The 24,886-nt window shown below is 41.0% G+C and overlaps 1 protein-coding gene across 5 annotated transcripts in view; it reads right to left on the reverse strand.

Annotated features, from left to right (window-relative positions):
- Window positions 1-2,546: 2,546 nt before the first annotated feature.
- RALGAPB (Ral GTPase activating protein non-catalytic subunit beta) overlaps window positions 2,547-24,886 on the reverse strand; it is a 79,087-nt gene continuing 56,747 nt past the window's right edge. For 4 of the 5 annotated variants that reach the window (XM_045804607.2, XM_045804605.2, XM_045804609.2 and 1 more), the window contains 9 exons: window positions 24,493-24,702; window positions 22,563-22,721; window positions 18,967-19,132; window positions 16,478-16,600; window positions 14,548-14,684; window positions 10,595-10,703; window positions 9,722-9,800; window positions 7,131-7,279; window positions 2,547-6,426 (listed from right to left, as the gene is read on the reverse strand). In XM_045804607.2, the coding sequence (XP_045660563.1) occupies window positions 6,233-6,426; window positions 7,131-7,279; window positions 9,722-9,800; window positions 10,595-10,703; window positions 14,548-14,684; window positions 16,478-16,600; window positions 18,967-19,132; window positions 22,563-22,721; window positions 24,493-24,702 (1,326 nt within the window). In that variant the 3' untranslated portion in view covers window positions 2,547-6,232. Of the gene's footprint in view, window positions 6,427-7,130; window positions 7,280-9,721; window positions 9,801-10,594; window positions 10,704-14,547; window positions 14,685-16,477; window positions 16,601-18,966; window positions 19,133-22,562; window positions 22,722-24,492; window positions 24,703-24,886 lie in introns of those variants that run through there. The other variant, XR_015720908.1, reaches the window with a different exon arrangement.

Below are 24,886 nucleotides of genomic sequence, written 5' to 3' on the forward strand. Positions count from 1 at the left end.
GAATTCTTACCTCAGCAAGCTGCTAAAAGTTAGAAGAATAAATGATGGGCTAAACATCGCCCCCAGGGGGCTGTTCAAGCATTTGAGGTCACAGATTCCTTCGGGAGCCAGCCAGGTCTGGGGCCTGTCCTTCTGGCCTGTCCCACATCTGCACTTGGTGGCCTGGATGGAGCTTGGTGCATCGAGAGCAGGCAGCTGTCGCAGCTTCAGGCAGCAACTGCTGTGTGGGAAAGGCAGGCCCACTATGGTCACATCTCCTTTCCCAAGAGAGCCTCCCAAATCTGCATTTTTACGTGAAATCTCCCAATTAAAAAATGTTACTTCAAGCATTGAAATACTGTTGGCTCAACAAAATAAGTCTGTTAGGCCAGCCTGGGTCACTGGGCTGCCATTTAAAAACTTTCTAACACATAGTAGGCCCTCAATAAATGACTATTTATTGTGTACCTCTCCTTATTAGTTTTCAGTGAGGGGCTTCTAAGTGGTTAGCCTTGTTCCTTTGTCTCCCAAGGAGAGAGAATACTCTCAAATGCCATTCTTCTCTCTTCCCACCTCATCTGTCATTCGTTCATTCATGTAGAAGTGCACCTCCACGTGCCAGGCCCTGTGGCAGGAAGGAGGCCCTGGACCTCCAGGGTCCGGCCATCCCTGAGCTGAAGGGAGACTCTGGCCAGACGGGAAGCCTGACAGGTGCAGGGAATTTGCAGGTGGAATGGCTGCTGCTTGTGGAAGGGAGGGAGGCAGAAGCACTGCAATCCCCAAGAGGATCCTGGACCAGCTACCTCAGTCACTACGGGCAAGTGTCTGTGAAACACACCGATTCCTACACTTCCCCCTGCTCTACTGAGTCAGAACCTCCAGGGAGGCTTAGGACCCACCATGTTAATGAGCAACCAGTTTCATGGAGCCCTGATTTTGGCGCCACAGCAGCTCGTGGAGCATGGGTGGGAAAGTCAGAAAGACCCAGTTCCAGACTGGGAGAGCAGCTGCGGGTGGTTGACCCAGGGGAGACATGGGGTGGAAGAAGCCCCATACAGGAGGATACCAGTGCACGGAGAAAGGCAAGAGGGCCAGCCACAGAAAAAACGGGGGAGGGGAATGGAGGGGAACGGAGGGGAGAGCTGGAGCTTGGAAGCCAGCGGCTTAGACAGAGTCTTAGGCCAGTGGTGGGATGACTGGAGTCCCCAGAAGAGGCAGCCTGGGCAGACGGTATTAGAAAGTGTGTCCAAGAAGAGCAGTGCCTTGGCAGGCTGTGCTACTCAGAGCCCAGAGGCCAAGACCAGGAGTGGTTTGGGCTGGGGTGATGTGGGGAGGATCTCTTAGCACTGGGTCCTGACAGAGCTGAGCAGCACTGGTGGGAAAGGCTTGTACACACATTTTCTCACCAGAGCCCAGAACAGGACCACTGTGCAATCAGCCTGACGCTTCCCTGGCCGCCAAGGACCAGCTAGATGTCCTGCGAGCAGAGCAGGCGTGGACCCACAACTACAAGGGAGGCAGCTCAGGGGGTCACATGTTGATGTCCCACCGAGTCAGTGGCAGGCTGGAGGGACAGCTCTTGGCAGAGGCATGCACCCGAACCATTCTCATCGCTGTTTCCTCAGGTGGTACAACCACTCCCCACATATGATCTAGGCAGGAAGGTGCTCATCGGGCTGCATGGAACCCTCTTTTTTTTTTTTTTTTTAAGATTTTATTTATTCATTTGAGAAGGAGAGAGCCAGAGAGAGCATGAACAGGGGGGAGAGGGAGAAGCAGGCTCTCGCTGAGCAGGGAGACTGACACGGGGATCATAACTTGAGCCAAAGGCAGACGCTTAACCAACTGAGCCACTCGGGCACCCCATGAATGGAACCCTGAGTCAACCCTACTCACAGGGGCAGTGGGTGGGGGGAGGATGGCCTCCTCAGCGTCTCCCCTTTCCTGACCACTAGCCATGGCAGAGCCCCCATTTTCTGCAGGCAGAAAGCACGCTGCCTTTCTGTGTTCCTAAGATACAGGCAGCCAGCCCGTCGGTGAGCACTGGCCTCTGCACGGTGGGCTTCCACTGGCAGTGTGCTCATTACAGAAGCCCTGTGAGGACTTTGTATAGTGACAAAGAGTACCTTCTACCTGCGGAGGTCACCAATTCATCATGTATAAAAACAGTGAATCACCATGTTGTACCCTGAAACTAATATAATGCTGTATGTCAATTACAATTCAGTTAAACATTTTTAAAAACTAATCTAATTTTGAGTATTCCATGAAACTCTACAAAACCAGCGTGAAAACGCACAGATCTAAATTATGAAGGTCAGGCAAAGCAGAACACACACGCCCTGGAAAGAGTAAACTAGAAACACCAATGCAGGGGTCAAACCCTGGCCTGTCACCAAAAGCACACACAACATTATTAGATAAGAATCTCCTTAAAATTTAATTGACTAAATGTATTACATTCAATATTCCATGGGTTTCTTCTGGACAAAGGATCGGCATAAATACAAACAAGCCTCTGGGCCTTTTTCCCTAACTGATGAAGAGAAAACACAGGAGGCGAGGGGTCACGGGTACACCTTCGTATTTACATTTCGCCTTTACTTTACAGTTCAGTGCCAGAAATATTTACAGAAAATACAATAAGAAAAAGATCATGTCTTGGCAACATACCGAAATTCATACAAATTGTATATATGATTTCAAGCAAATAATGATACTGCTTATTTTTTAGCCACAACTGCCAAGCCCTTCAGAGGAGAAAGATGTTCTTGGTCGCTGCAAGAGGCAAGGACTTGGGAAACTTGGTTTGCTTCAACAAATATTTATTGGGCGCCTACTATATGCAAGGCACTGTGGAATCCCAAATCACACCTTCTCCCTCACCATTAAAAAAAGAAAAGCATCTTAAGAACGTGAGCTGATACTCTGAGAAAAACACTATACAGTACATGGCTTCTTCAGCTACCGAGAACCCACAGTTCGATTCCACACTGAGCGGGTGGATTACCTCCAATCTCTCCGTCTCAGGAAAAGAGGCTGTCACGGAAATCCTTAAAACAGACCATCAAATTCAACTTACTGTTTCATGTAAACAGAGAAATCAATTCTTTTCGGGAAGATATAACCTGAATGGGTTTTAAAATGCTGAATGGAGAACCACTGCCAGCAGGAGTGTCAAATTACCCCCAAAACATCTTTACTATCTACCACAAAACAGGTCTTTGAGCAAGGCTGATTTCCACCTTGGGGGTAAAGTCTCACCTTCCAATGGAAATCAATGCTCCCGAAGACTGTCTCTCTGAAAATCACTCTGCAGAGCCTGACAAATGCTTCCCCACAGTGTGTGGAAAGTAACCACTCACAAAGGCCTCATACATACAACCTGTGGGCAACTGACATTACTGGCCAAAGATGTAGGTCTTTTGTTTTTATAAGTGAGTCCAGAGGAGAATGGGCTGCCCTGAAATCGAGGACCAGGAAATGGAGGACAGCATGCACGCATGTGGGTGTGTCTAGCCAGGGCAGGATGGGGTGAACCCACCATGTAACTATTCCTTTCAGAGGGCCAAAGTGGGATCTGGCTGACCAAGAAAGGGCAAAGCCTCCTTACTGTCATCAGTGCTCCCAACCAGAAAGGAGGAGGAAAGCCCCCATCTCCCGAATGGGAAAAAGGACTATGAGGGGCTACCTGCCTCTGTCCCTTGGGTAATGCCTTCCTTGTCACCAAATGCCACACTCATCCACCCCCTGATAACACCTGTCACATACAGCTACTATACTGTTTAAGCCACAGACCACAGTGGTCCTGGCTTCCCTTCGAAGGTTATGAAACTAAAGGTTATTACTAGGGACTACATATGCTCCTCTGGCATTGTTCTACTCAAAGTGATTTTTAACAAAGGCAGTTGGGTGAACTTAGTGACCATGAATTCAAACCTACGGTAAGGGTTCTTACCGCACTCCTTTTAGGTAAATGCTGTTTTGAGCAGAAGGGAGGAGCACCTCACGAGCTACACGTAACCCTATATTCTGTTTGTGCTGTACACACCAGGATCTCATGCCTTTGGGGGCTGCACAGCTCTGAGTCTATCCCTCCTTCCCTGGGAGATCATAGGCTTCCAGATTACAAACTGCATTCAACATAGTTATTCAGTTATCAGTCATGAGAATTACGAAGAGTTGCCAGAAATTACAGCAAACTGAAGGATCAGGAAGCCTACCTTCAACACGCACAACACAGGATATTTTGCTGACGATAAAACTATGCTAAAGGAAAGTTTTACCTGAAGAATCACACCGAGGAAGTACACTTACATCAGTTATTTTTAACCTCTGGAATGTTATAAATTGCCTATCAATTTAAGCTTTCTTTGTTCATGTCCACTAGAAAAAGGGCCCATTTTTCCCTTGAAATGTCAATCTGGAATTTCCATGGAAGTTGTTAAACCTCACCTTATAACCTGCTGAGTTAAATAAAACATTTTTAGGGTAGAATTTGCTCATCTTTATCCTACATCCCCTAACCCCATGCTACCATCTGGAAACATCGATTTATTGCCCAGATTAAAAAGAAAATCAATTATTCAATAATATCACACCCTGAATGGAAACTGGAGTCATAGGAGGAGGAGGTAACCTTTACCTGAGCTTAAAACAAACATGAAGAAACGGGTACAGCAAACTTAAGACCAAGAGCTGCTATGATATCCACATTTCTTGCTCAGAGATGACAAAATACATACCTTTGGAATAGAAACATCTGCACAGGGAACTAGGCCCTACATTATCCCGCACCCTCGAATGAACTCCCCAAACATCAAACCAAACACAGCACTGCGGCCCCGACCTGCAGAGTCTACTGACACCAGAGTTCACGTGGGAAACCACCCTCAACACAGCCATGAGCACTCCTCTTTGGACTTCAAATGTCACTTATTTTCTTAACAAAAAAAAATCTTAATAAAGAAGAAAGCACAGAAGAATAGGAGAAATGAGCAGTGTATACTCTAGCACTGGAACAGGAATCCTTGGAAGGTTGTTCTGGGTCTGGCCACCTCAAAACATTTATCCCTGGCAGAAAAGTAGCAGTGAGGTAACAGAAGTATTTCCAAAACCCGGGCAGGGATTTGTTGTGCCTTCAGCTGGCAAAAGTCCAGAAAACATGACCCCAACAGCTATTTCTAACAGCAGCCACCCTATGGGGTGGTCATTAACATTGGTCAATTATGACGAAATCCAGTAGCTCTCTGGGAGAGATCTGAGTTAGTAGCGCTGAGAGGCTATTTCCTGAACCCAAATTAGACTCCTTCACAAACTACTGCAGTCTCCTGCTTGGTCCTGAAGTAAGAGACAATGGATGAAACCAATGATGTTCAACCCTTGTTGTGAATTTACATTTCTCAAAATGTAACCAAGAGATTACCAAGGAATTACGAATGCTTAGCCTATCATCATGTCCCCAAGCCACACAGCAATGGAGAGAGTTGAGGCATCTCTGCTGTCCCACAACTTTTAACCCCACAAACGCCACTTGTGTCTCTGCTAAAGGACAGGGCCACGCCTCCATTGTAGATCTGCTCCTGGGCTGCCCAGAAATGGAGGCCTTCAGATTGATCTGTGCAGTAATGAGGACGATAATTTTGTGAAATGTGGAGAGGAAACATGAAATATTTTAATGTCAGGCTTCTTATCTAAACAAAACACATTTATGCTCATTTCTGTCAGTTGGACAGCTGGACGACAAATGGACTTACAAGTGAGCAGAAAGCTGAGATTTCTTCCCTTCTCCTCCATGCTATCATCAGCATGAGTCTTTAAATGTCCTGGAAGATTCTGAGACAGATTTCAATTCTGAACATAACCTCCTAAAAAGTGAAGTATAAAACTATCTTCAACTTCTAATTTGCAAATTTGATACTACCAATGCACATGTTTAACTGAGATGCATAAAGCCTTTCTCCTCAAAAGGCTTATATTTAACTAAAATTGTCACTTTTAAAAGAAAGTTTATGGCTAAAATGTATATCATCATTACCAGCAGGAATATGATTGTGTCTGGGAGCCCATTTCACTAGAAAGCCGAAAGTCTTCTATCAAATGGGTTTATAATGTGTTTCTTCTATTCTGGTGATTAAACAGTAAGCTCTTGGGGAGTGATTTGTTTTTCTTTTTACAGTGATCACCTATCAAACTGTTTTGCTCTGATATCATAGCCCCAAACTGGAGTTCAAGAGTCCTAGACAGACCGTGTCTAAGAAGTGCAGTTCTTGAGTCCAACCTCCTGGAAAAGTGAAGTATAAAACTCTGGCTCCAGCTGCTTGTTCCGGTACTTGTTGACGATGTCTGTGATTTTCTGTTTCCGGCGGACATGTGGTGGACTGTAGGAGTCACTCTCCAGTCTCTTTCTTCTACAAATATTAATTACAGTCTGCCTCACCAGAAAACCTTAAAAACAGAGGGTATTGAAGTCAATGTGAATAACTAGCCATCTAGGTGAACTACCAGTATTCAAGTGAACTACACTCTGCAGTCAAACCTACTTCATTCCATTTGCAAAACTCCCCGTCCCTGGAGAGACAGACAACATTCTACTAAGACAAAACTGCTAGAAGAAATATATGAGAAGGGAAAACCGAAGTAAATCTGGTCCGACAACCCATTTTCCTGCCCTGGATTATAAACCGCTATCTGATTTTCCAGGAAGTTTGTGAATTGTAGTTCTACACATGCTTAAGTAGATGAAGCACAATTAAAACAGAACAAAACATGCTGCTTATTTAACAAGAACCATAGCATTATCTTTTTTTCTTTTTTTTTAGATTTTATTTATTTGAGAGAGAGTGAGTGAGAGAGAGAGAGAGAACGAGCAGGAGGAAGAAGAGGGAGATGCAGACTCCCCGCTGAGCAGGGAGCCTGATGCAGGACTTGATCCCAGGACCCTGAGATCAAGATCTGAGCCGAAGGCAGACGCTTAACCAACTGACGACCCAGGCACCCCAAACCATAATAGCATTTTCTACATGTGGCATCTATTAAGTAATATCACCATTTCCTTATTTCTACTTCTTCTTGGTTCATAAAAGTGTTTAAACAAATAAATAAATAAAAGAGAGAAACCTTAACTCTTTGGCCATACATGAAGACCTTACCAAGTGCTCGCCTGCTGACAATCATCCCATCCACAAGCGGGATGACCATGTTAAATTTTCCAGTGGCTCCTTGAATTTTTATCCGGAATAATCCAGTGTTTAAAGGGTGGATAAAGATGACAGGAACTTCTTTTTCAAGAGTGGTAGATCTTAAGAAAAGAAAAGAAAACTCTTTTTACCCCAAACATATAAAAGTTGAAAGGCCTCCATGTGTAATATAAGAAAATTAAGGACACTTGATGCCAGGCTTGATGTAGTCTGATAAGAGCCAACATGTTAGTCTGCTCAGAATCCTCCTTCTGGGAGCCCATGTTGCTGCACCCAATCCCCCACCCCCACCCCCACCCGGCCCAAAAGGCCCATCACTGGGGTTGGGCTTTTTGAACTGACAAAAAAGGGGCTAAAAAATGTGTTTTAAAACCTCTAGGGACACAGGGTGGAAGCAAAGGCAGAGGAATCTCTGGCAGGGAGCTATGACTCCAGCACCAGTGATGGGGCTTTCACTTAGTTCCTCCTTCTTGTAGGGAACAAATGTGGGGGTGGCCAGAGAGCAGGGAATGCCACCACAGTTAACCCTGGCATCTCAGAGCACAAGTGGGGATATAGTTGAGGCCTCATTATGGGAATCTCTAATGTAATTTTTGTGCAGGGGTGGGGGGAAGAAGTTGGGAGGCCCATTAGTCTGGGCCAGCTGCAAATGTCCTCCTTAGCAAAGGTGATAAATGACTGTATCTTGGAGGGCCAAAGCCTTCTAAGCCTCTAAATAGGTCATGGGTGCTAATGTCACAACTGTGCCTTTAGAAGACTGAGATACACATCATGCTCAGGGATATGTCACCAAACCTAGAGGTACCCACATTACTACTCTGTGATACTTGCTACATGTTGCCATTTCTGTTTTTTTGTGTGTGTTTTTTTTTTCTATATAAGTAAAGTGATTCTGGCCAAAGCAACACTGAGTCAATTTTCAATACATTATATAAAAGTCAAACCTATAGTTAATTTTGTCACCAAGCCAAATTCTTGATTTTGCCAGTTTACCAACAAAACACGATTTTTACAGTCTAGTCATATCATAACTTTTGACCTAAAAAGACTGAAACAGTTAACACTACCACCACCAACACAAGACACTTAAAAGTTCTCTTCCAAACTAGTTCTAGAAAAGTCCACCTCAAGAATTACTCTAGTCTTTTCAGTAAGTCAGTATCACGGAGAGAAAAAAAAGACAAAAAGGGCTGTTCTGGAGTAAAAGATACTGAAGGCACATTAACATCAGACACAAGGTTCCAGAGTGGATTCCGGTTTGAACAAACTATAAAGGATATTCTAGGGAAAATGGAGAAAACTCAATATGAACTGGTTACTACATAAAATTAAGGAACTATTACTAATTTTATTATTGTGATAATTTTATCTTTATCTATTTGAAAAGTGTTTTTGTTTTTCAGAAATGCAGACTGATATATTTAAACTGTCAGGATCCCTTGTAACTTGTTTTAAAATACTTTAGCAGAAAAAACACGTAAGTTTTAAGAATGACTTGTCCTCCTGGAGGGGGGTGGGGTGATGGGGTAATTGGGTGATGGATATTAAGGAGGGCACATGTTGTGATGAGCACTGGGTGTTATACACAACTAATGAATCACTGAACACTACATCAAAAACCTATGATGTACTATTTGCTGGCTTAACTGAACATAAAAAAATAAAAAAATAAATGACTTGTCCTTTCTGGAAATTTAAAAATATGATGTTAAAATAAACCATCTTTACCTCACTTCAATTCTATGACAATAATCTAGTGATGTTAAGAACAAATTCATCTTACATGCAGTACAAATCAGATCATGTAGCTTGACATCAAGGGTAGCTCTCTGATGTACGAAATGAGGCTGGCATCTGGGGGCGGAAGCTTAAGTTCAGATCACTTTCTCTTTTAACATTTACTGAATGTGTGATACTGAAGAAAAACTTCCATCAGTATTTTACTCCATTTGTAAAACAGAGATGATAATGGCACCTCTTATGAATTGTTTTAAAATACTTCCAAAAGGAAGCAAGCAAAAAGCCTTGAAACTATAAAGCCTATATAGATACGTTGTTCTTAATCTTAGAATTCAGTTATCCCCTTTTATCCTTTTCGTGCATGGGCAGCTACAATAGGAATCTTACTACTATGATAAAGTTACTATTATATTTTACTTAGAAATATTTTTCCATTAAATAGCTTATTTAATTAGGACATTTTAACCATCCAGAATGTTTTGACCAATTTAACTCTATTATTTCTATCCAGTATTGCCAGTCTGTTATTATAGTCTTCATTAATACTTAAGTGCTTCCACCTATTCATTTTTCTCTTTGCTGCAGATAAAACAGCAATTATGCCATTTAAAAATGCTCGTTAATTTATCACCTTGTACACATATCTATCAACTTCTTTGATTTTTTTCCCCTATGTTTATTTCCTATTGCCTTCATCCCTTTTGTTTCCTTACGTCTTTATGAAATCACAACTGACATTGTAATGAACGGTTTCTGTATACTTAAAGACATGCTGGTGAGCCTCGGGCAAATAGAGAGTGTACCTCAGAGAAGTGCTACTGTTTGCAGTTGTTTCCACACCAGTACTGATCTCTGTCAGCAGGTCTGAGAGGGGAAAGTTTTCTGGAAGAAAGTAACAGCATTACAATTAATATCTCCCTCATATTTCTAAAATAAACAGTATGAAACCTAATTTCCTAATCTCTTTATACAAGTGTGCAATAAATACATGGATTGTGGTATCCTGAAATACATAATCCTAACCATTCCTCATCAAAAAGAAATCTCCCTCAAGATAAATTTTCGCTAAGTTCATCTAAAGCTGAGTGTTTATAAAACATGATCTGTGGTCTCTGAGGGCTTGGTTGGAAAGCAATGGTCACACTCTTCCACAAACCCTGAGCTGGATGAGATTCTAGGCTAAGTATGCATTTCTAATGCTCTTATGTTGCTTACATAAAAATCACGAGAAACTTATCCATGGCAGAATTCCTAAGGACAAATTCATCTTTACACCAGAACGAGACAGTAGGGTTCATGCAGAGGTGAAGGAAGTGTTCCCCTTTCCCCCTTCCAGAGGTCTTGGGATGACTGGGAGCTACGTGGAGTGGGACTGACTTGCAACAAGCCATTCAGTGTGATATCAAGAATAGCTAAGTTTTACATCCACTTACATCCACTAGTCTCACCAAATCATAACTAGGAGGCACCATGAGTGTCTCCATTTAACAGAAGAGTAATCTGAGGCTTAAAGAAATTGAGTGAGGGGTGGAGCCAGGATGCCAACCCAGGCTTGCTGAGCTCCAGCTCCAGCTTCTGGCCACCATACCACATCTGTGCTGCCTCTCCCTAGACATTCAGCAAGTCATTGTCATTCTACAATAATTTTACTTATGGACAAAGCCCTTACACAGTACCTATATCATCATAGCGCTCCACCCAGACTACAGAAACTCTTGTCTCAGGTCCAAGGGGAGGCACAGGGCGACCCTGAGGCAGCTTCTTCATTCTGGAACTGGGACTAAGCTATATGAGGTAGAGAAAAGCAGAAAAGGAGAAGGGGGAGGGAAAAAAAAGAAGCGGCTTAATAAAACTACCCAACCACATATTTATCAAGCTGGCCAGTGATTTAAGTATCAGGTCATGGGAAATCACGTCAGGAAAAAAGTGAAATATATTTGCAAAAAAGCTCTTCTTTGACTTCTGTTTATCAAGTCTCAACCTAGAACAAAGAAATGAAGGTCTTAAATTCTCAAAGAAAAGTAGATAAGGAATACGGACCAATTATAATTTACATTAATAAAAATAAAACTTGTGGGCGGGGTGCCTGGGTGGTTCAGTCGGTTGGGCGTCCGGCTCTTGGTTTCAGCTCAGGTCCTGATCTTGGGGATGTGGGATCGAGCCCCACGTATGCTGGAGATTTTCTCCCTCTCTCTCGGCCCCTCCACTTGCTAGCACATACTCTCTCTAAAATAAATGGGTAAATAAAATCTTCAAAAAATTTGCAGGCAATGTCTTAATGAGGGCTTCAAAGGATTTGAGTCTATCTGTCTATGGCCAGCAAGCAGAATGCTTTCCTCATCACAGCAACGTCACTGGTTTGCCTGGGGATCCTAATCTCTAAAACGTCCCATCAGCAAGTTACTTCTAGTTCTCATTTCTAGGCCAGAAGTTTCCTACTGCAATCTAAGCCAAAAAAAGACCTTTTTCTTGCCAACAGAAAGAAAAGAAGAGTTGCTTATGTCTTTGCTATCATGCAGTTTGCTTCTGGTGTCCCTGCCTACCTGATCGGCTTGAAGTTTCTCTGAAGGGCTAGCAGGACTCTGTGGCTCCCCTTTAGCAAACTGGTGCTCTGAGCACCACCACTTCAAAGACATGCAGCCGGGAGGAGTTTGTGCTAAAGCCCTAAACGAAGCTATGTGGACAGAAGAGAGACTCTCATATCTAAGTTGAATTTAAAAAATAAAACTGCTTTATTAGTACAGAAACATACCTGTGTTCAGCAGATGACAGAGACCATGGCAATTTCCCTAGATTCTTATTTCCATTTCTGTTTGTATTCTGGCAGTCACAGAAAATGACTGTGACTAAAAGATCTTCCCCAACTTGGTGGCAGACATCAGCCACACTGAGAGACCATTTTCTTAGCATGGCTCCTAATCAGCTTTGAATCTCTGACTTCAGCCCTAGATTTAAAGGGCTCCTATGGGGCGCCTGGGTGGCTCAGTCGGTTAAGAGTCTGCCTTCAACTCAGGTCATGATCCTGTAGTCCCAGGATTGAGCCCTGCATCAGGCTCCCGGTTCAGCGGGGAGTCTGCTTCTCCCTCTGCCCTTCCCCCTACTCACACCCTCTCTTTCTCTCTCAAATAAATAAAATCTTAAAAAAAAGGGGAGGGGTTCTTAATGATTAGGTCAGGCCTACTGGGTAATCTCTCTTTTGATTAACTCAAAGTAACCTTAATAATTATATCCACAAAATCCCTTTTACTGTATAATGTAACATAATCACAGGATATCTCATCATATTCACAGGTTCTACCCACACACAAGGGGAGGACATCATACAGGGGCAAGAGTCTCTGTGGGTCATCTTAGAATTCAGCCTAACACAGTGGCCTTTTTTCCTATAACCTTAATAAACTCACCCAGTAGATCTAGTAGATTCTTTCAAAAAGATTCCTCAGGGTTTCTACATATATGATCATATCTGCAAACACAGTATTACTTCTCCTTTCCAATCCTTATGCACTTTAATTCTTTTTCTTGTCATAGTACTCCATGCTGAATACAAGTGGTGAGAGCAGACATCATTGCTTTGTCCTCTACTCAGGGTGAAAGCAGTCAACAATACTGTATAGTATAATCTTAGCTCTAGGCTTCCAGCAGAGCTCTGTCTCAGGTTGAGAAAGTTCTCTTCTTCCAGAAAGTCATGAATGAATGTTGAATTCTATGTCAACTACTTTTTCTGCATCTATTGAGGTACTATTTTTCTCTTTTTAGTTAGTAGTGTAAAAATTAACAAAGGGAAACCTCACTAAAGTGGGAGGCTAGAAAAAGGAGCCATACCACCCAAGAGCAATTACATGAAGAACTGCCCATTACAGACCCCAAAAGAAGAATCATCAACAGGAAAGAATAGTCAATTATAGGCCTCACCACGAAAAGATGTACATGCAATCTCCTACCAAGAAATCCCCCGCAACTCAGCCAATAAGAAACCTTGGTTAGTCATTCTCCTCCTGAACTCTTGCTTTCCTCCAATGGATTTCCACTCAGAACAACCCCTCCCAACTTCCTCCTCATTCTCCATAAAATGTTCCTCTCCTCTATTTGCTGGATTTGCCAATAGTTTTGCCATAGTTTGCATGTCCCTGATTGGAATTCTTTGCTATTCTCTAGTAAACCCATTTTTGCTGATAAAGTAGGTCCTATTTTTAAGGTTAGTAAGTAGTCTGCAAAGTATAAGTAATAAAACGTGGTGCTTTGAAGATTTTGTATTTTAAGGGATAATCATACTGACATTCAGAAAATGAGTACAATCATTGAATATCAGATCTGGCTGAAATCCTATATTTCCACCCTACACAGACATGTTCATCTCCAAACTGTACTCTATGAAACCTTTTAAATATGCAACTCCTGATTTTCAATATGAGTCTACTTCAGAAAGTCTTAAACAACTATTTTTCCTAAATTAGTTTTTGATTCTCCAAAATTTAACTACTAATAGCCTATTGTTGAAGAGAAGTCTTACCAATAATATAGTCAATTAACATATATTTTATATATTAGATGTAATATGTACTGTAAAGCTAGAGAAAATAAAATGTTACTAAGAAAATCATAAGGAAGAGAAAATACATTTACAACACTGTACTGCATTTATTTTTTAAAAAATCCACATATAAGTGGACCCACATAGTTTAAACCTATTGTTCAAGAGTCACTTTTATTTATGTTAAAAACAACTTTCATGGGGAAGGAGCCAAATTAAAATCCTGTAAAATCAAAGAATGGTTCAATCAAGGTTGCACTTTTTTTGTCTTTCTTATTATTTGTTACAAATCAATCTTCCCATATTTATGAAATGATCCTATATCCTCCTATCACTCACTTGTCCACTTTCCAGTAAGGATGAAGACGTAACAGGAGGAGAAAACAAAAATAAAGACATAACATCTACTCATATGGCAAGAAAAATAGTATAAAAGTAAAATGCTCCCTTCTTGTGGTGGCTGCTGTGTGCCTCACTCATTATGTCTAGTCACACACTGGGCTAGTCTCCAAAGTGCTACCATTTGTATACACCAGACTTAAGTTGAATGTTGCATGATTAAAGATGTGGAACATACAGCTGCTATTGCACCTTTTCTTTTTTTGAGGTTTTATTTATTTGAGAGAGAAAGCAGGAGCACGCATGTGAGCGGGGGGGGGGGGGCTGCAGGGGAAGAGGCAGAGGGAGAGGGAGAAGCAGACTTCCTGCTGAGCATGGAGCCCAACACGGGGCTCGATCCCATGACCTGAGCCAACGGCAGACATTTAACCGACTGAGACACCCAGGTGCCCCATTACTGTTGTACCTTTAATGGATAAACCCAGGCTTGAGAAGGAATGGCTGAGAGACTCAAGCATGGTACCAGAATGGCCAAATCAAGGAAAACAATAGAGGCTGTCTTAGAATGACCTATTTGTTGCAAGCTGAAAAAAAGAAAATTGTGAGAATTTGATTTTAAAAAATTAAGATACTAATGAATCAGTACTGCTATCATTGCTCTCTAGGTTACAGTTAAAAGGTTGATTAAAGGGATGATTCTATAATTATTTCCATTGCACGACAAATTTTCAGAGCTGTATCAACAAAGTTACTTACCCGCTGTGAGGAATTAAGATTGTCTGTGTGATTAGGGAAAAGCTCAAGTGTCAGGGATGGCTGTTTCAGAATTCCAGGCATAAGATCCATATTTGAATCACTATCTTGGTCCGAGATGTTACTTTCCAATGAATCAGCTACAGAGTAAAGAAAAAAATCAATTATATGTCCTACTTCTTTAGAGAAGTGTTTAATTATGCTAATGGTCTAGCCTAAGTCACTTAAGAGAAGCACTGCCTCTAGACAAAAGGCTGGTAAACTTTTTCTGTAAAGGGTTGGTAAATATTTTAGGCTTTGCTGGCTATGTCGGTCTCTTCTTTGTACTTTACTTACAACCCTAAAAATGTAAAAACTGTACTTAGTGGTCTGATTTCGGCCTGCGTGCCATAGTTTGGAGGCTCCTGAGCTACAGGATGACTGAGTAAGACTAGAAAATATTTGACTTTTCAGATGCAGAATATAAGCCATCTATTATTCTCTGAATTATTTTGATTACATATTCAATCATGTAGCACGGTACCAAGTGGCACTGGGGCATTCCGAAGCTAAAGAGGACCTAGTCTCTGTAATTAAGAAGGGATCTGGTTGGAGCCCAGCACACAGAGAGTCAGAAACCACAAACACAAAGACAAATCTCAAGAAACAGGAGGAGGCTGAGTTGCAGCAGGGGCACAGTCATCACACAGGACATTTCATGACAGGAGGTGAAGACCCAACTGTGGAAACTAAAGTACGAGGACAAGGCTCTAGCTCTGTTGGTGCAAACAGGTTGGGGTAGAGACGAAGCAGGGACTCAACTCACAGAGGACAAATGGGGCCTGGCTTCTGGAATTAGGGTAGTAGATCACAGCCTTGACATGAAGGCAAACAGCTGCTTAGGGATACTGCTAGGGAAGGACACAACTGGCCTAAGAATATAAGACAGGGGTGGGGGGCCTAGTGTGTGAAATCAAGGGTCCAAGTACAAAGGTCAGGAGGCTGCCAGAGCAAGGGCACGAGAAAAGTTATTAGCCTAGAGATGAAACCATGACAGTATGATATATAGCAGCCCATCCTACAGATGGTCTCAATGAAGAAGGTGAAATTTTCTACCTACTGCCTGGTTAGGCACAAAGAAATGAGCTTACTTTGCAAGAAGCAAAGGTTCTAGGCCAGATAAGACTATGGGTTCACACTGAGAAGTAATAATCACTCCTGATCCTTTGAAGAACAGGATTAATTTACCACCTTTTCTAGGTTGTGAAGTTTCTCCTACTTGGTGTCAGAAGATCAGCCAGATGCTATCTTCCAACTATAGAGATCTTCCAATTGTAGGATTCTCTGGGGTTCCACATAAGGCTCTCACATGGAAACAGGCAAGTAGGTGGGGGCTCATTCATAGAGAAAAAAATGAATAAACTGGAAAACCAGTCTTCTATGTACTGATTAATTAAAGAAAGACAAAAAAACAGGCTGAAGTGGGTCCACTTCTCTACTTAAAGATTATTATGAGAGGTTGGGTCTACCTGTCTTTTTTCTTTTTTTTTTTTTTTTTTAAGATTTTATTTATTTATTCGACAGAGATAGAGACAGCCAGCGAGAGAGGGAACACAAGCAGGGGGAGTGGGAGAGGAAGAAGCAGGCTCATAGCGGAGGAGCCTGATGTGGGGCTCGATCCCATAACGCCGGGATCACGCCCTGAGACGAAGGCAGACACTCAACTGCTCTGCCACCCAGGCGCCCCAAGGTCTGCCTGTCTTTAACTAGTGTCCTTAAGAAAGTTAAGAAGAGCTAAGATCCTATACCTTGGCATACTCTAAATGCTATCATGTCTTAGAAGTTAAACAACAACTTAGAGAATTTCAGAATTTCTCCCAACACAAAAATACTGCACAAACCAGTGAATACAAAAATAGATTTGAAAACAGCACCATACAAAAAATGCTCTTACTTAAGGACTCCACAGGAGAAGGAACTACAAAAGCTATTTCCGTAAGGGCATCGGCATAATACAGCACCTTCTTCTGTCCATTGAAAATGCTAGCCCCAACGTCTTCAGAGGAAATCACTTCATCTAGGAATGAGAAACACTACATTACTGCTCCAAGAAAAATCAGTTTCATCCAGCTTCATGAAATTTTAACTGGTTAATAAAATGGTAATCAACAGAAGGCATGTTTCCAGCAAGAACCAATGAGTGTGTAAGAAGAATAAACTATAAATGTTCATTAAATGTCTTTACACTAACTTTAAATGATAAAATCTTAAGAAACTACTCTAAATTAGGCTACTTCTGATTAGCAGGGACTTGAACTCATCTGTATGAGGCAGATTATGAAAACAGTTTTTCAGGAAGAGGTAGTAATACAAAGGAAGATGACCACCACAGACCTCTGAAAGGAGTTAGGGCAGGTGTCTGCGTGTTTCGTACTCTTGCTTTCAAGGCATTTCTGTCCCTGGTCTGTCTCTACTGCTCCTCAGCTCTGCTTCTGCTCTACCTTCCCCAATGGTCAGTGACACAACATAAAATGTACATTTTGAGTAACAGCATCTGCTCTAAGCCAGCAAGAATGAATTAACAAAAGTAACGTTCCTGAGAGCTAGTATAGTTCTCAATTAGAATGAACATAATGCCCTACTGGTAATACATAAAAGACCAACAACCTGACAAAAAATTGGGAAGAGGAAATGAACAAGTAGTTCTCAGGAGAGAAATAAAAATGCGAAAAAATGCTGAAACTCAATCACAATTAAAAACAGAAAATTTCTCAGCTAACAGATTGGAAGATACCTAATGTTGGTGAGGATGTGGCAAAAAGAAGTTTAGACCAGAGGTTAACAAACTTTCTCTGTAAAGGATCAGATAGTAAATAAGGCTTTGTAGGCCACATGGTCTCTGCTGCACTGTAGCATGAAAGCAGTCATAAACAATACATAGACAGGTGTGGCTGAGTTCCAATAAAACTTCATTTGCAAAAACAGGATGGGCTGTACTTTGCCAACTCCTGGTTTAGACACCGGGAAGGCACATTGCATCTACCATAGTGGACACTTTGGTTATTGCCCGAACACACACTCCGTCCTCCCCCACTCTGTAGCAGGTGTGAACTGACTGGAACTGACCCTTCATACGGGTTGTACCTGGTCTATAGCTCTCTACCAGGGTCATTCCATCTCTTGCCAGGGCAACAGGTTTGGAGTGGCCAAATCACTGCATATCTAAGGACCTAGGTGTAGGGAGGTTCTGAGACCCAGCTAATCTCTCCTCTTCAGGCTAGGGTTGGTATGTGAATTAAAGCCTGGAATGGCCTTTTTGTACTATGAGAAAAGCCAGGCTAGGGACAAAGTCAACATACGAACAGCAGAGCTACAGGAAAATTGTAGAGAAAGAGAATGGGGTGCTGATCAAATGACAACAAAAATGTACACTAACCTCTGGAATTTTCATTTACATCAGACATTAAATGACCTTTAAAATATAAGCCAGTTTGGGTCAAGTTTTCTATTACTGCAACCATAAGCATCCAATGATACATTTATCAAATTGAAAAATGTGCATATCCTTTATCAATTTACTTACAGGAATTAAATATACTCAAGCATATATTAAAGGATATATGGAAACTTAAATTAGAGTATATTCCCAAATACTTCGATTCAACCTTGACTGAAATTAGTAAAAATGACAGGTCACAAGTCACCATGGTATTCAGTGGGAAACCTTGAGAGAGTACAATCTTGTTGACAGAGCAACTCTGATAATTCCAAGCACTCGACACAGGTATCACCCACTTCAGAGATAATATTAACTCTCCAGTGACTTCAGGAGCCCTCAGAACAAAGAGCATTAGCCAGGTGGGGCAAAGGTCTTAAGTTTAAATTTATACTTGCTCTGGTACTTATTATCCTGATTATAGTTCCTCAGGAAGATTTGTAGATATGGGCATGAATCTCTCCAAGATAGTCAGCTGTTTACTACAAAGGTTTTTATATAATATCTCAAGAATGTAACCTTTAATGATAGCCACAAAGTTTATAAAACACACCTGTTAATAGAAAACTGTATTGGACAACATATGTTAGCACACTTGTTAGCAAATAAATTTCAATTTATTATAATACTGTTATAGAAAATAGAAGTTGTTTACTCACAATATAAAAGGGAACTTACTAGCTTTGTGATATTTAAGCCATGAATTTTCTATTAACTAACTTTATCTGTAATTTTTTCCCCTGAAATTTACACAGAAGACATCTGAAAGAATATACAAACTAGTGTTAAGTGGCCTCTTGTGAGGACTCCAATTAGGGGAAGAAAACTTTTCTTTAACATACTTCTGGTTTGTTTGTTTCTTTGTAAAGTAAGACTACAAACTTATAGTAAAGAAAGAAATCAAGAATAACAAAACAAGAGAAAACAATGACCATTATGAGTTTTACCTTGTTCGGGTCCTTCACCATCGTCACAACTGTTAATAGACCAACTGGTGGAAACGTGCCCAGTCCAACCAGGGTGTCTGCCCACATCTACTGACCAGCCAAGGGAAAGCAAAAATTCTAGGAAATGTGGCTGAACATTTCTGGAAGATTCCACATTCTTTAAAATCTGAAATACATACCAATCATCAGCTATAATGAAGGAAACAAAAGAGCATATCAAAATAAATCTCCATAAAAATCAGTTAGCTTTGAAGTATCTGACAAATTAAGTCTAAGCTCAGAATAAACTTGGGAATACATCCCTATAGTTAAAAATGATGCTTCTAGTTAGACAGATTTCGGTTCAAATCCTGGCTGGGCCTTGGGAAAGTTTCTTAATCTTACTGTTTCATTGCCTTCAAATCTAAAGTAGGGATAATAATGATGGTTGGAAGATTAAGTGAGATAATGCAAGTAAAGCCTTTAGCTTCCCTTGTAGCCAAAGAATTACTGAACCAGACACGTTTACTAAAAGTAAATTAAAACTGCTATGTCCCTGTCTTCACAGACTACTGTCTGGTTAGTGAGATACATTACACAGGTATGTGATTATTTTATTACACATCATGACAAAGGATATAAAAGGCACAAATCTATTAAAAATTCAATAATGATTAGGTATAATTAACAAACAAGTGAGAAAACACCCTCCTCTTAGTCCAAAGAAGAGAATGCAGCCATTCCAGAAGAAAAAAGTAACCAGAAGGTTCTCCCCTCTTCACTAAATACCAGATTTAATACCTGGGCTTTTTACTGGCCTCAAAAAGAAAAGTCCCTAAAACCATGGTTCTCATGAGGGTGATTTCCCCCTCCAGGGGGCAACTGGAATGTCTGAAGACATTTCTGTCATCACAACTTGTGGGGTGCTACTGGTATCTAGTGAGTAGAGGCCAAAGATGCTGCTAAATGTCCTATTTATAGGACAGCTCCCATAACAAAGAATTATCTAGCCTAAAATAGCAATAGTACTGCTGTTGAAAACCCTATGCTAAGGGAAGGAAAATGAGAACTCCTCTACAAATTATAAATGAAAAAGGGGGGAATGTATCAAAATCACCAAGGGAATATTTTTTCTCGAACATTTAATTAAACTTTTAATTATAAAACATTTATTTTACTTTTATTTAATTTTGTATTAAATATTATTTCCCTTGTGAGAATGACTAAAATTATTAAGTGATTTATCTGATCAAAAATCTTAATCTAAGATCATTCGACTTATAATTTAATATCTGTAATAATAAAAGTATGCAGTATGAACGACATCTATAAAACACATAAACAAATCATATAACACAAAAGAGTATAAGGATCACCTGACACTGATTACAGCAATAGATATCACTGTTGATAGCACTCAGAATCAGCACACAGAGATTTGAGGCATTCTTGAATTCAGAGAGGAGTGAGCTGACATTGATTCTACAGAAACATGAATCAACGGGTTCTAGGGAAACATAAATCTGCCACCTGGGCAATTTCTTAAATATGAGATTCTCTTAGATCACTGCAGACCTTCTATACAGCATCAGAAGTAGGATCCTGGAATCCTGGAGTTTTTAAAACTCTCCAAATGACAGTGATGGAGTCGGTCCACAAGTCACAGATGTGGTTCATCAATGCTAATCTATCTCAAGACCATACAGAGGCCTGATCAAATCAAAATACAGGGTGTTCCCTCGATTACTTGTCAATCCACTGGGCAAAAACTGCCAGGCCATCATGTCTTAAACACTTCTCGTTAGAAGCACACTTAAGTAGTTCACCCATAGCCCTTCACAGTCCTGTAAGTGTCAGCAAACTGATTTGACAGCCACTTCCAGTTTTCTTTCAACTAAAATTTTTATTCAGAAGTAGAAGTTTAAAATAAACAATTTCTGAAAAGTTAGTCGAGACACAATAGATGAGTCAAATTCAACCTGCAGGCCACTGACTGGCAGCCAGAAATTAATCTAAAGCTCCCCTGCGGCTAGGGAAGCTGGGGCTCAGACATCTACAGGAGGCTGCAGACTGTGCAATGCTCTAATCACTCTCAGTCCCTAGAAAGCTAAGGAAAGTGAGTTAGTTTAAGAGCTACCTCAATAGTTTGTGTCTTCTTTCACAGGAAGAAGAAAAACGGCCCTATTATTATCATACGAACCATGCTTGAGTCTTCTTCCAAACAAATCCCCAACCCCTGCAATCGACCCCATTCTGAGGTTCTTTCAAACATCTGGAGTCTACTAGTCTCACCTCCAGCTGGCATAAGCTCACATTCTCCCAAGCTCCAAGTATACTGGACTCCACAGTGAATTTTGTTAAGATGGAATTCTCTCTTACCTCCAGGGCCATTACACATAATACTATGACTTTGTTAGTAACAACCTGCTGCTACCTTTTTACCTACTCTTAATGTAACCACAGATACCAGTAAAATGTCTTCTCCTCCTAACCTCAAAACAAGGTTAAGTCTTCCTGTGGTTGGCTCCTATAACATGCACACTTTACTATGGTTGTTTATTTAGTCATCTGTGTTCCCCTTTAGACAGTAGTTCTGGGATGTCAGATACCTTGTAGATCTTGTTCACCATTACAACCCTGGCACCTGATAGTGGACACTCAATAAATATTTATTGAATCAACAGCATGAGATGAGAAGAACTTTCTCATAAATCAACCTCATTTTCTACTAATTCACCAATTATCTGAAATAGTGCTTCTAACAGAAATAAACATTTGATAAATTTCTTAAGGTGTGTTCAATCTGTAACACTGTTCAGCTAACAGTGTTACAAGGATTACAGTAAAATTCCAAGATCATGTAGTCGTAGTGCCCTACACATCTAATACTGTATTTGATAAATCTTCCTTTGGCCCTTTCCTAGTCAAAAGTTGGTAACTGCCTGCCTACTCCATGTTTCAACTACTCATTTCCAACAGACACGTCAAATCTCTTGTCATTTACTCTTTTTCCCATTATCCCTTATCTTGTATTTTTCTTCATCCTTCTCCTACCCTCTCTGATACAAGGACCAACTTCAGTCTTCTTTAACTTAAGTTTTAACTTCAGTCTTCTGCTTCTGTCCTTTATTTCAGGTGTTCTTTTCCCCACCACACGCTATACATGCCTCGACTGAAATCACTTGCTTGTGAAACTACCTGGAAGGTGAGCTCCTTGAGAGGAAAGACTGTTGTTACTCACTTCTATACCCAGGCACGGTGAGTCACAAAGATGTTCAGTAAATATCTGTTGCTGTTTTTCATCTTCTTAAGCAATCGAGCCTAGCTTTAGCTTTTTGTGGTTAACCTTCTGTATTTCAGTTTCTTTTGTCCTATCAATCTGAATTCTTTAAGGGGAAGAAAGAAACACTATGGCTCCTTTCTGAATCATGTTCTTTTGAGAATCAAAAGACTTAGGACTCTGGGCATCACAATTTTCATTAATTCCATTCTGCACTGGTTCACAATTCTTTAAGCATCAAGTATAACCTACCTCCTACTATGGATAAACACAAGCCAAATAAAACTTGTTAACATTTATAGCATAAAAAGTTATCCCCAAAATTCAGAAATCTTACCTCCTGGTTTGTCTTCTGACCTGGTTTCATATAGAAAATAAAAACTGTGTCAAAGGGACGACACGGCAAGAGATCCAGATACCCAATGTCATCAAAAAATCCAGGTATCGTGGAGTCAAGTGCAATAAGGTGAGGAGGTAGGCGACTATTTGCAGGTTCCTACCACCAAAGGAAGAAAGGACAAATTATTATCTCTTTTTACTATTCTAATTATAAAAGCAATACTTGCTCATAGTTCGATAAATATTAAGTAAAAAAATTATAAAGTGGCAGGAGTAAGCACAACCATTATCCTAAACTAGAAAAGCTATTTAACATTCTTGTATACTACAATTGTCTTTTTTTGTCAAAGACAATTGAGATCATACTATGTATCTAATTCTGGATCCTATTTTCTCTGTAATATATCACGCTTTCTAGACAAAAAATAAAAAATTTCACGGGGGGTGCCTGCATGGCTCAGTTGGTTAAGCAGCCAACTCGATTTCAGCTCAGGTCATGATCTCGGGATTGTGAGACTGAGCCCCACATTGGGCTCTGTGCTGGAGCCTGCTTGAGATTCTTTCTCTCCCTTTCCCTGTGCCCCTCCCCCTACTTGTGCGAGCCCAGAGTAATGTTCATACTCTCCATCACCAACTCACTCTTCTACAACACGGAACATTTTCCATCAATGTGCTGAAACCCAAAACCAGCAATGTTGCCCCTGCTTTCCCAAAAAGTTAACCTTTGGCCTTTAACCAAGTAGCTGCTAGGGAGTGAGGGCAGGGGACAACTTGTGCAATGAGCAACTTCTTGCCTGGCACACGTCCACTGTGCTTTTCAAAACAAAAAGCTCTTAGTACAAACCCCAAATCTACCTCGGGCAAGCTATTTCATATTTTTGAGCCTGTTTCCACATCTGTAAAATAGGGATAATATCACTTTCCTTGTAAAACTGTTTAAAGGATAATGGAATTAAGAATAATGGCAATAGGGGTGCCTGTGTGGCTCAGTCGGTTAAGCATCTGCCTTCGGCTCAGGTCATAATCTCACGGTCCTGGGATCGAGCCCCATGTCAGGGTTCCCTGCTCAGTGAGGAGTCTGCTTCTCCCTCTCCCTCTGCACCTCCCCACCCCCCGCTTGTGCTCTTTTTCAAATAAATAAATAAAATCTTTAAAGAAAAAAAAAAGAATAATTGCAATATCCAGGCCCTGGCTGGTTCAGTCAGTAGAGTGTGCAACCCTTGATCTCAGGGCTGTGAGTTCAAGCCCCACACTGGGTGTGGAGCCAACTTAAAAAAAAAAAAAAAAAAAAAAGCATGGCAGTATTCACCGTCCAGGCTGGTGGCTGTGCACTAGGTACTGCATGAGCGTCTCACACAGTCTCACAAAGCCACAGCGACGTGGGTACTTTTATTGTCTGCGTTTCGGATGACGAGCTAAGACTCGGAGACGTTGGGCAACTGCCCAAGACCACACGGCTGGCAAGCACTGGCACCAGGACATACACCCAGCCAATCTGACCTTAGAACCTCGGCTCACAAATACATGTTACTTTTTAAGAGTGGCATGGAAGAGCAGAGCCCACTGTAGCCTATGCCTTTGGTCATAAATGTTGATAGAAGATTTTTAACATTCTTATTCTAATTATCTGAAGATTTCCTTTATACATGTGATATGGGCCCTGCACTACTTAGGGACTTTCAGAGCTAGGTGTATTACCAAAGCAGCCCCCTCAGATAGGGGGATTGTCCCCCCAACACAGAAGGATTCATGAGACAGTCTTGGACTTGTAGAGTAAAAACTACAGCACCACAGAATTTCATTTACTTGCATACAGGGTAAGATTTATTTATTTAATTCCTTCTGTCCTCATAAAAATGCTTTACCTGTTATCAAATCCATGTTAATTTATGAATATATTTACTCATATAGAGGTTTAGGAAAATTACCTTCAATGCTTCTAAGGACAAAAATCCAAAGTGGGAAAGGAAGAGGCGTGCTGTTTGGAATTCCTGGGCAGGAGGTGGAGGCTTACAATCTGTAATTGGATCAGGAAAACTTCTCTTCTGCAGTTCTTCCTCACTTTGTTTTTCAAGGTGTACTTCATAAGCAATCTGCTGGGTCATGCCATTCCTTAATTTCTCATGTCTCTCTTCTAACTGAAATAAATCAAATATTTAATTTTTTTGGAACTATCATAAAAGTAATAGGATCAATCTTAATTTAAGAATAAAAAGCTTTAAGCAACAAAGAAAACGCAGATAATTTTCAGTGATCAACACTGAGTTTCAATAGAGAACGCAACCAAGCAAACATGTTTCAAGGTTAAAACAAATACCCAAA

Source organism: Ursus americanus, chromosome 22 (assembly GCF_024610735.1).
Source record: "Ursus americanus isolate L20-20 chromosome 22, mUrsAme1.1.p, whole genome shotgun sequence".
NCBI classification, from domain to species: domain Eukaryota; kingdom Metazoa; phylum Chordata; class Mammalia; order Carnivora; family Ursidae; genus Ursus; species Ursus americanus.